This window comes from Podarcis vaucheri, assembly GCF_965113315.1.
Source record: "Podarcis vaucheri genome assembly, chromosome: 2".
Lineage (NCBI taxonomy): Eukaryota > Metazoa > Chordata > Lepidosauria > Squamata > Lacertidae > Podarcis > Podarcis vaucheri.
In genome coordinates, this window is record NC_138760.1 from 6,358,488 (window position 1) to 6,372,121 (window position 13,634).

General features: G+C 46.8%; 1 protein-coding gene across 8 annotated transcripts in view; it reads left to right on the forward strand.

Annotated features, from left to right (window-relative positions):
• The window catches only part of FMNL3 (formin like 3), a 104,068-nt gene that overhangs the window by 69,798 nt on the left and 20,636 nt on the right, over positions 1-13,634 (forward strand). For 7 of the 8 annotated variants that reach the window (XR_014215000.1, XM_082205506.1, XM_082205510.1 and 4 more), the window contains 10 exons: positions 140-233; positions 1,468-1,542; positions 3,186-3,296; positions 6,955-7,104; positions 8,179-8,280; positions 10,284-10,545; positions 10,643-10,711; positions 11,123-11,247; positions 12,391-12,593; positions 13,345-13,579. Coding sequence is in view for 7 of the 8 variants with exons in the window: in XM_082205506.1 (XP_082061632.1) it covers positions 140-233; positions 1,468-1,542; positions 3,186-3,296; positions 6,955-7,104; positions 8,179-8,280; positions 10,284-10,545; positions 10,643-10,711; positions 11,123-11,247; positions 12,391-12,593; positions 13,345-13,579 (1,426 nt within the window). In the remaining variant the exon portion in view is untranslated. The remainder of the gene's footprint in view (positions 1-139; positions 234-1,467; positions 1,543-3,185; positions 3,297-6,954; positions 7,105-8,178; positions 8,281-10,283; positions 10,546-10,642; positions 10,712-11,122; positions 11,248-12,390; positions 12,594-13,344; positions 13,580-13,634) is intronic. The other variant, XM_082205507.1, reaches the window with a different exon arrangement.

The following is a 13,634-nucleotide window of genomic DNA, read 5'->3' on the forward strand; positions in this document are numbered from 1 at the left end:
CCCCTGCTGCAGGCCTCTGCAACAATTGCATCAGAGGGATGCTGTTATCATTGTGGGATATATTCTGCGTCGCCAGCAAAATGACATTGCTTTTCTTTCTGGTTGGTGGCACATCCTTGATTCTCTCTTTTCTCTCCAGGACAAAAGCCTTGGTGTTAGAACTGCTGGCAGCTGTTTGTCTGGTGCGTGGCGGCCATGAGATCATTTTGGCTGCTTTTGAGAATTTCAAGGAGGTGAGGACTAACCTACAGCACCCTGGGGGAAATCAGCAACGGGGAACCTGCAGTTATTCTTGAGCTCCCATCAGTCCTGATCATTGGCCATGATAGCTGGGGCTGATGGGAGTTGGAGTCCCAGCAACATCAGAACGCCCCAGGTTCCCCATACCTGGGAGAGACATCAAACTTGGAAGAGGAAGGGAAGGCAAGATGAGGGAAATAGATGCAGGAACATGGCAATGAACGGCTAGAGTGGTGTGCATGGGAGTGGGGACAATTTAGTAAAAAGTTGTGCGCACAAGGACAAATGGACAGACAGATACGCAAGTTGAGGGAGGGAGGTGGAGGAAAAGTCGCGTAGCGTAAATGGATAGAGTCGCAGTGGCCAACTTTTGATCCCAAATCAGAGCCCGTGTGTTAGTGCCACTTAGGAGCAAACTGCAATACCAGCACACCTTGGTACCTGTTTACTTCTGCCTTCCTGAGCTCAGGAGTGGCCTCTACACAGGTAGCTCCACTCCACACCATAACTGTGCTTGAAAGCCCACCAGTTCTGTTTCTGGATGGCGTAAACCCCTGTAGCCTTTCATTCGAGATGAAGTTGATTGAAGGCTCTTCTCTCGACACCCTCAGTGTCTGAGGTTAGACAGGTGGACACCAGGCCTTCTCAGCCACATTATGGAATTCCTTCCCTACGTGTGTGAGCCTGGCACCATCTTTTAAGTGCCAAGCAAAGCCTGCCCTGTTTGCTTAGGCTTTCAATTTCATCTGATCTGCTTTTTTGTGGCATCTCCTCCTCCCCACTTTTTTGTGTATTTTAGTGGATCCTGCTCTCTTAAATGATTATCATTAGCATTATTAATTGTTTTATTCTGCTGTTTGCCCCCTTGAAACATCCATCAAAGGCAGGGAATTCTAAATCCAAAATTAAAATTTAAAAATAGGTGGAGCCTACACATGCAGGGTAGAAGGAGAAGGAGCCAATGCTTTCTCTGCCGAGGGATTCAAGCAGAGCCGCTTGTTCCTCCTGCCCGGGCTGCTGATGTGAGGCTGGGTAAAGGAATGAATACAGGAATGTGCTTGAGAATATCGGAATGTGCATGTGAATATGGTAGAAGGGATGAATAGCTACGTGAAGGGGTACTTATGGAGAAGTCTACAAAGACTGCATACCGGGAACAGTCTGTATTTGGCTGGCTCACCAATACTAAAGCACCCTTCAGACCCTGCTGTGCTCTCTGCTTCTCAGGTTTGCAAAGAGCAGCACCGCTTTGAGAAGCTGATGGAGTATTTCCGCAACGAGGACAGCAATATTGACTTCATGGTAAGGAGCAAAAGCCCTGGTGCCCTCGCTTTTCTGTTTATGCCAGCAGCTCCCACAATCTGATGCGAAGGACAGATTGCGGTATATACAGTGTCTCTTAAATGCAAGATTATATACATGCTGTCACTGACCGTGCTGTGAGCAAGGACACATTCCAGCCAGGCATAAACACTCGGGCCAGTGGGGGATGTGGCCAACAGAATGTGGCCCAAGAAGAGTTCTGATGGCCAGACAGAGCCGTCAGTAGCTTCTCCACCCCTGCTGTGGATAATAGATGGACCAATGTTCTGACGCAGTACGGGTGGCAAGCATTTCACACGGTGGTTCCATTCCGGGCCCCTCCGCACATTGGCGGAGCACACATAAGTGCGACCCACTCCATTATGCCCCGTTATGCCCCAGATCTGCCCTCTTCCGGGTCCAAAAGGACCCATACGTCAGCGATCGCATGGCAATTGGACGTGCCTAAAATGATCGCCACCTGCATAAGGCAGTTCCCTATGTTTCTAATTACCATGTTCCAGCATAGAGCTGCAGAACCCTAGTATTAAAGCACACTGCATCCTCATGCTAGCCAATTGAATTTTAGGAAGCAACATAGGAAGATGCTTTACTATTGGTCCACCCCAACTGGCAGCCACTCTCCAGAATCTTGGGCAGAGGTCTTTTCCATCACCTGACCCCGATCCTTTTTTAAAAACTGGACATGCTGGAGACTGAACCCATGAAAAGTGAATTTCTGCTGCTGAGCTGAACGCCCTCCTCTTAACTATGCAAAGCTCCTCCCAAAAATCATGGTAGCTGAGGTGCAGGAATCTGAAACCCAGAGGCCTTCCCCATCTGTGCTGGCATTCTCATTTTACACTGTGAATTGGATTGGTAGAGTCTGCGTATGGACAGCAGGTTACTGGGTACCTATCTCTGCTATGGAGTAGGGACTCTTCCCCCTGCAATCCAGTTTATGTTACAGAACAGTTTAGAAAGTGTGTATCTGCTACTTCATCCCTGTTCTACTCTCCAACTACTGGGGCAGCGCTCTTGCACACAGTCAATATATTTTTATTGATTGATTTAATATCTATTAATCAACAACAAAACAACTCCTAAATGGTTTATAGTTTACAGTGCAAGCTACATGGTTTACAGTGCAAAACAGTAACTTGGCAGCCTATGTTCCCATCTGCCTTTCCCAAGTGCTTCCACCTGGTGGGCCATCATGTATTTTAAACGTCTTCTGCCTATTGCCCTCTCTCAATGCCTTTCCAGACCTAGGTCTGCTCTTGCCTCTTCATTCTCCTTCCCAGCAAATGGATTGATGGTGGGACTTTTCACAGGTGCATTCCCCAACTGGGGTGTCCTGGAACATAGGCTTTTTAAACATTTGATCCTATATCGGTGGAACATCTAGACCAGGCTTCTTCAACATGGTTCTATTCCAGATGATGTTGGACTCCCATCTCCCATCAGGCCTCAAACCAGCATGGCCAACAGCCAGTATAATGGGGTTGTTCTTTTTAGTCCAGCAGTATCTGGAGGACACCACGTTAGGGAAGACCCTGGCACTCTAGACAAAACCACAGGGGAATGACAGATTGAAGTTGTGCGCCATAATGCCAACTGCCCTCTCTCAATGTGTTTTTCAGGTGGCCTGTATGCAGTTCATCAACATCGTGGTGCACTCTGTTGAGGACATGAACTTCCGTGTGCACCTACAATATGAGTTCACCAAACTAGGTCTGGAAGAGTTCTTACAGGTAACACCCAATCTCTTCACAAGCCAATCTAGAACAGCTGATAGAACCTAGTCCTGGTCAGACTTTTTCCAAGAATATACCAAATGCCTGACAAAGATGGGTAATGGGGTTGTTCAGCTAGATCTGAAGCTTTTATAGTTGCATGTGCTGCTGGCTCTTGCCCTTTTGGCGCCTGCATGCTCAGTTTGATATCTGCAAAGCGGCACCTACTTTAAGTAACTCTGGTGGAATTGCATCAGGACCTGGGCCTTCCTAGATTTGGGGCAATAAGAAGTCTAACTTTTTCTGTTGTGACTGGTGCCCATTCTGAGAGGTCCTCTATAGTAAACTCCTGAGGCTCCACAGAGCCCACCCTCTCATCACAGAATACTTTTAAATAGTATTTGTACCATGTCTGAGATGGGACGGTGTTAGTCATGGAGGGTCTCTCGTCAAGGGCTCCAGAAACTAATGCCAGAATTGTTAGCTACTGTTGCTTGGATTCAACATTCCCATTGTTTTTCAGTGAATAACTTGTTCTTCATGCCAATCAAGAGATGTAATTGGTGTTTCAATTTAAAGTATTCCTCTGGCAGTCTCTGCACACCAGAGTCTCTGTATTGGTGATATCTAGTTCTATCCTGTGCCTTTAAAGATAAGCATTCACGGTTAAACCAACCAGTTGCATTTTTCCTCACCAGATTTTTCCGTGACTGGGGTTGTGAGCTTAATATTCATGTGATCTGACACATGAATCATTAAATTGTCGTATTCATGTATGGTCTCTTGATCTTTGTCTAGGTCCATTGATTTTAAGTTAAACTCTACCAGGGTGTTAGAGCAAATTAATGGTTGAAATTTCTCAGAACAACTTGTGACCATATGAGTCTGGGCAGGATGGCTTGCTCAGATCCATCAGCCAGGGACACCTGTATGGGAGGGGAGGAATTAATAGAGAAAATCACAGGAAGGTGGCATCTACTCACCCTTGACCCCTAAATGCATAGGCGCTTAATGCAAGCAAGATTCCTGCATTTTCCCTGAGTTTAAACAAGTTTTGATAGCGATTTAGAAGTAAAGATGTTCCTCCTAGAAGTCGTTGTGCCAAATCCTTGAAGCAAAATCGCTTTGAGGTTTGAATCACACGCCGTGCTGGTCCTCATGAAAAACATGGGTGTGTTACATTGCAGTCTTGTTCACAGATTTTTCTTCATTACCTTTTTCTCCTGGTGCATAAAAGTTACCTTTTGAGGGGAACAAAATGCCCTCTAGGCTTACAGTTATGATTATTGGCACAATATTTATGCACTAACATGCAATCTAGGCTGAAAAACAACAACCAATGTGATCAGTACCAAAGATCAACAAGAAAAAACAGCTGCTCATCCTTTTAGTAGAGGTGTTTTCAACTAGAGATGAGCTGTGTCCAGGCAGGATGTTTGTTTGTTTGTGTGTGAGAGAGACAGATTGACAGAAAGGCAGCATAACGTACTCATATTGGAGAGTAGCCTTCATTTAGAGTATCTTTTGGAGCCTTTGCTCCAAAATACAGGGTTACTCTTGTTAGCCTGTTGCAGCAAAAGCAATTAAGAGTCCAGTAGCACCTCTTCAAGACTATCAAATTTATAGTGGCATAAATGATTCATAGAATCAAAGAATCATAGAGTTGGAAGAGACCACAAGGGCCATCGAGTCCAACCCCCTGCCAAGCAGGAAACACCATCAGAGCACTCCTGACATATGGTTGTCAAGGATTGAGGCCCAGAACCCACTTCATCAGAGGCAGATAAAGATAGCCTGGAACTGAGGGTACTTCCAGACAGGTGTTTGTTGTGAGATTGTTGCTCCTTATGCATTCATGAGGAAAATCCAGGGGAAATTTGATAAGATTTTTTTTGTAAAAAACCCCAAACAGTTGTCAATTACCTATTTGTAATATCACAACATTTTCAGTATGGAAGCACTCTTATGAAATGCCTGCTTCACATTTCCTGAAAAAATTATCTGTTAAAAAACCACAGAAACTTCCCTCTTTACAAACATGCTTAGGGGAGTTTCCCTTAATCAACACACATTTGGTTCCTTGCCCTATCTTTGAGCACTATGACTTCAGTTGGAGATGGACTGGTCTCTTTTCAGAGAGGCAGCTTGGGGGTAGGGATGGGTTTCTGCTTGTAATGTGTACATGTCTCACCATTGTCTCTGGTAAACAGGTTCTTTGGGGTTTGAATTGTTTCAAAAACCTACAGAACCTACTTGACCAAAGGCAGTTATGGGACTAGAAAATAAAGGGGATCCCATGGAAAGTGATGCCTTCTTCAAGTTGTCTCCAGCTCCTCTAAAACCAGCATTAACTTTTGCCTTCCTCCTCCCTTCCTTTGAGTTGCCAAGATACTTGTTTGCAGTCTGGTGGTCTGTTTATGTCTGCTGTGATGGCAGCCAATGCACTTAACTATCTCATCAGGCAAAGAGGACCCTGCTGTTAGTTTAAACCTTCCAGTTAAAGGCTGTGATATACTTTGCTGTGGAATAGTCGTCGATTCCAGCAAAAGCACTCTTTAGCAAGTGACTGATGGAACTGGAAGCAAAACCTTTGCAAGGCAGTGGGGGGTGGGGATACGAAAAGAATTAAACTTCTCAAGCCCCAGCATCAAATAAATGCCTTGTTATTGAAAAGAAAGACTGGCCACCCTCACATGAAAATAGACAACAAACCTGAACATCTTTTTAAAAGGCCAAAATAATTTTCAGTTGGGCAAGAAGTTGGGCAGATGGCGGGTTTGGATATGTAGTACCATTCGTCTCCTGATTATTGAAGATAATGGCAGGATGCAGAACAGTGGAGCTGGGTGCAAGGCCTGGGTGGAAATCCCGGTTTGATGTCAGTTTCTAGCCTTGGTTTCAGCTGAATCAAAACCAAAACAGACATTAGGAGACCAAGTCTTGTTCTCAGAACCAAGGTCATTGCTCGTTCAAGGGAAACAGGCACCAGTTCAATAACAGGAATGAAACGGCAGAATAGAGAAGCGTAGTGGTACAAAAGGACAGACCTCTTCAGAGGCATATTAAAGAACTTGGGAACTGAAGAGCCATTCAGGGAAGAGTTCTAGTCATCTAGCAGGAAGGGATGGAAACACCCTTCTGAGGAGGCCAGTGATGGCAAGGCATGGCTGTGAAGTAAGTCAGACTTGTGCTGGTTCCAGACACCTCCAAGGGCATAAGCGGCCCTCAAACTTAATCTCACTTACTCGTCATTCCTCCTTTCAAGGGATCTCTGGGAATTGTAGTTCTGTGGAGGGGGTCTAGGGATCTCCAACAGAATCCCAACTGCAGTTTCCAGGATTCCATAAGCCAAAGTGCTCTCCGGAGGCCTAATTAATCTTGGTATTTCGTCACATACCAGCTTTGACATACCAGGGTTGACATCAGACTCACTTTATCATTGGGGCTGCCTCCAGGGCTTCCAGGTATGTACTATCAGATGAACTAGGAGCGTGGAAAACATCCTGTGGGAATGTCTCATGAGATGTTCCTCACTGTTCTGTTGTAGCTTTTGGGAGAGACTCAGTGCCATCACGCAGCAACCTGGAAGCTTGTTCCCTTTAAGATAATTTCCCCTTGCTCCCTGGCTTCATGCAGTTTTCTTCCTCTTGTGTTGCATTTTCGTTTCTTTCCACAGAAGTCGAGACACACGGAAAGCGAAAAGTTGCAAGTACAGATCCAGGCTTACCTGGACAACGTATTTGATGTCGGAGGGCTGCTGGAGGATGCCGAGACCAAGAACGTAGCGTTGGAGAAAGTGGAGGAGTTGGAAGAACATTTATCACATGTAGGTGTACAGATACCCCCCCTTTAGTTCACCAGAAGAACATAGGAATTAACAACAACAACAACAATATTAAATGCCACCCATCTCACTGGTTTTCTCCAGCCACTCCAGCAAAATATAAAAACATAATAAAACATCAAACATTAAAAACTTCCCTATACAGGGCTGCCTTCAGGTGTCTTCTAAAGGTTATATAGTTACTCATCTCCTTGACATCTGATGGGAGGGCATTCCACACAGTGGGTGCCACTACTGAGAAGGCCCTCTGCTTGGTTCCTTGTAACTTCGCTTCCCACAGTGAGGGAACCGCCAGAAGGCCCTTGGAGCTGGACTTCAGTGTCCGGGCTGAACGATGGGGGTAGAGATACTCCTTTAGTAATACAGGGCCAAGGCCATTTAGGGAAGAGTCCTGATAGATGGTTCTATCTAGTCCAGAACCCTTTTTCCAACAGTGACTAATCAGATGCCTCTGGGAAGCCCCAAATCAGGGCTTGAAGGCAACTGCTCTCCACCATGGTTTACCCCTCAGTAATATACTTCTTCCAAACATGGATGTTCCATTTAGCTTTCATGGTTAAATTTATTTTATAAACTTTATACACAGCTTGGTTGTAAAAACAACAATAACAACCCTCAGCGAGCTTTGAAAAAAGATAAAACAAGAAAATCAAAGAAAAAATACAAACCTACTTTAAAATATACAAGTTAAAATACCAAAACAGAGGGAAATGAGTGTACCTTCCATTCATTTGTCTAATATCCTTTTAAAAGCTCCATAAGCCAGCAACCATCACCACCATCTCGGGGCAATAGGCTAATTGTACATTGTGCTGAAGAAGATCCCCTAGCTGACATTGGGAAGGGAAGGTGCAGTCAGGCTTAACTGCCTGCACATTTGCATTGTTATACATTGTTATAACCATGAGGGCCAGCAACTTGTTTAAAAGCAAGAGCCTCACGAGTCTGCTCCACACGTGACATTTTGGACATATGGTTATCTGAGCAGAATAATGAGAACAGAACCGTCTTTTTTGACCAAAGGAAAGTTGGTGATCCCTATTTTCTTCCACTCAGTTGACAGAAAAGCTTCTGGATCTGGAGAATGAAAACATAATGCGGGTGGCAGAGCTGGAGAAACAGCTGCTACAGCGGGAGAAGGAGTTGGAGATTGTCAAGGTATGTGGCCAGGAAAAAGTGATGCGGAGGCTTTCCTAAGAAGATGGGGGTCTGTCCATTGTCTGGGTTAAAGCATTGGTTTTTCTAATCTCCCTGGGATGCTTCCTCAGACGCTTCTCAGTGAAAAGATCCGTAATGATGGACGGGCTTCCTTGGTAGTTGGCTCACCATTCCCAGTCCTCCTACCCACAGGGGGAGCACTGTTGTATGCCAGGGAACACTTTCTATTCAGACACGATATTCAGGATGACGGTGAGGCCTAGTGCTCCCCATGAACAGGATTTCTCGAGTGGACATGCCACGTTCCCTGCCTGGCAGGTCTGTGTGGAAAAGGTTCCCTGAAGAATGAAGCTTTGACAGACTCCCGATTTACAAGAACATGCCCCATCAGGGTTCATCCTTGGGTCTTTCCACTGTAGGGGTGAGGCACAATTCTCGCCTCCTTGAGCCATTACCTTCCAGGCTCTTTCTTGCATGCTTGTTGGTTTGGGACCTGGGCATTTTTCCTAACAATCCTTTCTTAAGTCTTATCTTATGTGGGTTTTTAATGGGGCTCTAGTTCACAGGTCAATGTGACACTCAGGACAGCTGGCAAATGGTCCCTGTTCCCTTGCTTGGGGCTGGCTGGGTTTCTGTGGACTGTCCATGCTTTGGCCCCATTCCTCCCTTGTGTAAGGATGTGGGTCTTCTCCTGCAGATAAATCTCAACTGTTCTGTTAAGGGGTCCAGGGCAGTGCTGGCATCGACCCAGTTCCCTGAGCGGTTGGTGCAATCAGCAGAACTAAGAAGCAAAGTTTTTTATTGGATCATCTTTTGCTGCAGGTGGAGGGCAGCATATTTGCATCTTCTCCCCTCCCTCCCTGCTTCCTGCTCGCCCTGCCCCCCAGGGGGAAACATGACATGCTCATAGGAAACAAATATGTCAGGCTAGTCTAGACCCCATTTCCATGCCAAGCCTTTTTGGTCCCATTTATTTATCTTAAACAAAATTTAGATCCCACTTGATTGTAAGAAAACCTCTAAGCAGTTTGCAAAATAAATAAAACATTAAAATTATCCATTGAGGGGTGGGGAAACAGTTAAAAACAGATACTGTATTTAAAAACATTCAAAAGATTATTAAAATCAACATGGGCAAAACCCATGTAACTTCTGTGGGAATGTTGTAGATACTGGGAGAGGATATGTTGATTTAATAGTATCCTTCCTAATTCGTACTTGTCAGTCAGCAGCAGAGTGCATTCCACAATATATAGCAGGAAGTTAGTTGGTAGATTCGTTTGAATCTCTTCACTTAAGCAATCCAATCTGGCTTTGTTCAGATTGGGTTTGGTTCCTGGTAAGTCCCCTTTTATCCCTCCTAAAAAGAATAAAGACCCAAGAAGCTTCTTTTAAAAGTAATAAGAAGTTTACTCACATTCAGTTCACAGTTGGATCCCTGAAGGCAGGTCTTAGCTTGTAGTTACAGATACAGCGTGGCTTACATCCTTGTAAGGATAGACCCATGTGGTACTGGCAGAGACCCAGCAGTGCAGTCCAAGAGAAGAAATGGCATCAGAAGAGTGTGGCATCAAGAGGAAGGTGGCTCCCTGATCATCCCCTTTTATGGGGTCTCCCACCAGGGTCACGCCCACCTACTTGGTCACACGCAGGGCGAGGAAGCTCCCGACCAGGTGTGACAGGAAGTCCTCCTGGCTGGAGTAACAGCCTCCTGTGTGTCCACTCTGGGCAAACAGGAAGTGTTGTACTTGACAGCTTATGTTACACCCCACAACTTCTACATGTCTGTCAATTATCCCTGTGGAGGAGAATGTTGTGTAAATATGTACACACACACACACAGCTCCCAGAGGTGCTGCAGCTGGGGATAAGCGCTGCCCCTTAATTCTGCTGAACGTATAATGTGTCCCTTGGTCCTTTGAGACCCAGAGGCATCTGGCCTTGTGAACGGCCTCCAGCGAGTGGGAAGAGGGGGCCTTATTGATGTGTCTCTTCTGGGGCAGGAAACCTACGAAAGTGCCAGCAACCAGGTCCACACCCTGCGCAGAATCATCAAGGAGAAGGAGGAGGCTTTCCGACGCCACTATACCTCTCGCCCAGCAGGGGGAGACCACCTGCCGCTGCCGCCACCTCCAGGGGCGGAGGTCAACTTCAGCGACATCCCTGAGGACGACCTCCGCCTCCCGGTCCTGCCTCCCATGGAGGCTGCCCCTCCACCCCCGCCCCCTCCTCCGCCTCTCCCCCCGCCCCCTCCTCCGCTACCGGGTAAGTCCAAAGGAAAGAAACCTGCCTTCTTCTCACACACGGTTGCACAGAAGGTGACTGTTGCTACATATGTTTTTCCGCCCCTGTTCTCTCACAGATAAGTGTCCGCCAGCTCCACCACTTCCGGGGACATCTCCCTCTGTGATTCTCACTATGGGCTTATCAGGTACGTTTCGCCTCTTCCCACCCATCCACCTGCAAAACGGAAAGAGGGACAGCAATGAAAGGCCCTGGGTGCTTCCTCTATGTGTGCTGTAATTTCACAAATAAAAGCACAGAACATGGTTCTGGGTACAGAACTCATCTTCCTGGGAACCTTTGTTCTCTCTCTCAAAACAACAACAGCCAAAGAAACCACGTAACCATCCTTTATGGTATGCTTGAAAGTGTGTCAGCAGATCATGACTTAAGAGATGTCCGTGAAGGTGAACCAAAACTGGGAACAGAAACTTGCCAGGGGAACCATCCCAATTCTCTTCCTCCCAGTGGCCCATTGGGATTGAGCTGAGCTGAGCCCTGACCTCTTCCGCACCTGTGAGGACAAATAATACTTTTTTCTCTCCTCTGTGCCCCCAAGCAATCCGAATTAAGAAACCCATCAAGACGAAATTCCGCTTGCCGGTCTTTAACTGGACGGCCTTGAAGCCCAACCAGATCAGCGGCACAGTCTTCAGTGAGCTGGATGATGAAAAGATCTTGGAGGTGAGGGAAAGGGGGAAGTCAGTCTGAATGGTATGCTCCATTCTTTAAAACTTTTAATCCGTTGTATTTGTATCTACCGTACTTGTGCAGGTGAAACCCTTATCAGCCTATCAAGTGCAGCAGCAGCACAGAACATTCAGTTGCTGAGGGAAACTGAACAGTTTGTAGTTCACCCTCTTTGAGGGAAGGGAAAGTTGTCACTTTGGCTGGAGTCAGAGCCTCACACAAGAATTGAGAAGAGGGGAGCTAAGGGAGAGTGTGCCCAGAAGAAAGGAGTTTGAAGGAAGAATATAGAATAGACTATGCACAGTGTAAGAATAATGAGTGTGAAAAAATGGTTGGTGGAGAATGAGGCTTCAAGAAAGGAGAGGTGGGAGGGAAGTAAGGCCAGGGAAGGGGCTCTGAGGAGTGATTGAGATCAGCAGGGCCCATGTACTATAAGGGAGAAGAGCGCAGTGCTATGAGGGCCTGAAAAGCAGGAGTCTATGAGAACAATGGGGGAGGGAGGGAACGAATGGAGGTGAAGAAAGGAGGAGCCAGGGAAACTGATGAATGGGGGGAAGCTACACACGATGTCATAGAGACAGGAGGTGTTGTGTGCTATTGGCAGAAAAGAAGAGAGCAGCAAAGGAAGGGACCTTTGATAGGGGAGTTCTGCCTCTTGGGACTGGTAACCCCAAGGAAGCAACAAAGACCAAATTGCTCACTCTCTCTGTGAAGGAGAAGGAGAGAGAGAATTTCATGTATTATTGGAACCAACCAGCCAATTCTTCAACTTCAGGTTTCTATTTTGCTTTGTACTGATTCTTCACACATGTATCCCACCGTTCCTCCAACACGCTCACTGGGCTCCCTGCCATTTCATACACGCAACAATCCTTAAATAGGAATTTAAACCTACTTCTCCCCAATCCAAGTTCAGATCTCTATTCACTGTTCCCTCCCGAGCTCCCAAAACTGAAGCATCTGATAACATGCTGTTAGCGGCTTTGAAATTCCTCCAGCAGTGAAAAGGCAAATTATGAGCAGCTTGAAATCAGAATGTATGTCATTGTTGTTGTCATTATTATTATTATTATCATTAGTATCATAATTACCTACTGGCAGCATGGGTAACTCTTTGAATCCTCTTCCCTCTTCCAGGACCTTGATCTAGACAAGTTTGAGGAGCTCTTTAAGACCAAAGCCCAAGGCCCGGCCATTGACCTCCTCTGCTCTAAGAACAAGGCATCGCATAAGGCAGCCAACAAGGTCACCCTGCTGGAAGCCAACCGGGCCAAGAACCTTGCCATCACCTTGCGCAAAGCAGGGAGGAGCACGGAGGAGATCTGCAAAGCCATTCACACGTGGGTATCTGTGTGTGTGTGTGTGTAGTTTTTCCTTCCACAGCACCCCTGAAATGCATTTACAGTGGTGCCCCACAAGACGAATGCCTTGCAAGACGGAAAACTCGCTAGACGAAAGAGTTTTCCGTTTTGGAGGTGCTTCGCAAAACGAATTTCCTATGGGCTTGCTTCGCAAGACGACAATGTCTTGCGAGTTCCTGCTGGTTTTTTCCCCTCCCCCCTTTTTCTAAGCCGCTAAGCCGCTTATCAGCTGATCCGATCAGCAGATAAGCCGCTAAAAGCCGCTAATAGCGCTAATCCGCTAATCCGTCAATGGGCTTGCTTCGCAAGACGAAAAAACCGCTAGACGAAGAGAATTACAGAACGGATTCTTTTCGTCTTGCGAGGCACCACTGTATTTATTATGTTTATATTCCACCTTTTCTCTAAGGAGTGTCTGTCCCTTGGCGTATTTTATTCTGCAACAATCCTATGAGGTAGGTTAGGCAGAGAGAGAGAGAGAGAGAGAGAGAGAGGGAGAGAGGGAGAGGGAGAGGGAGAGAGAGAGACCACCTCAAGAAAGTTCATTCAGTGAACTTCATAGCCAAGTGAAGAGTTGAACCCTGGCCTCCCAGATCCCCAGCCTGACACTCTTGCCACGTCACCCCACGGGCTCCGTTGGGCTTCCCCGCTCCCAGCCCAGTTCCTTTAGCAGCCCCGCTTTCTGCTGCCTTCTGACACAGGGCCGTTTTTGCTGCTGCTGCTCTTCCAGGTTTGACCTGAAGACTCTTCCGGTGGACTTTGTCGAGTGCCTCATGCGCTTCCTGCCGACGGAGAACGAGGTCAAGCTGCTGCGCCAGTATGAGAAAGAGCGGAAGCCGCTGGAGGAGCTGTCGGACGAGGACCGCTTTATGCTGCACTTCAGCAAGGTGGAGCGCCTGACGCAGCGCATGGCCATCATGGCCTTCCTGGGCAACTTCAGTGAGAACATCCAGATGCTCATGCCGGTACGAGACTTGCCTCCCCTCTGTCTGTGCCAGCCCAAACTCTTTGGGCTCTGTC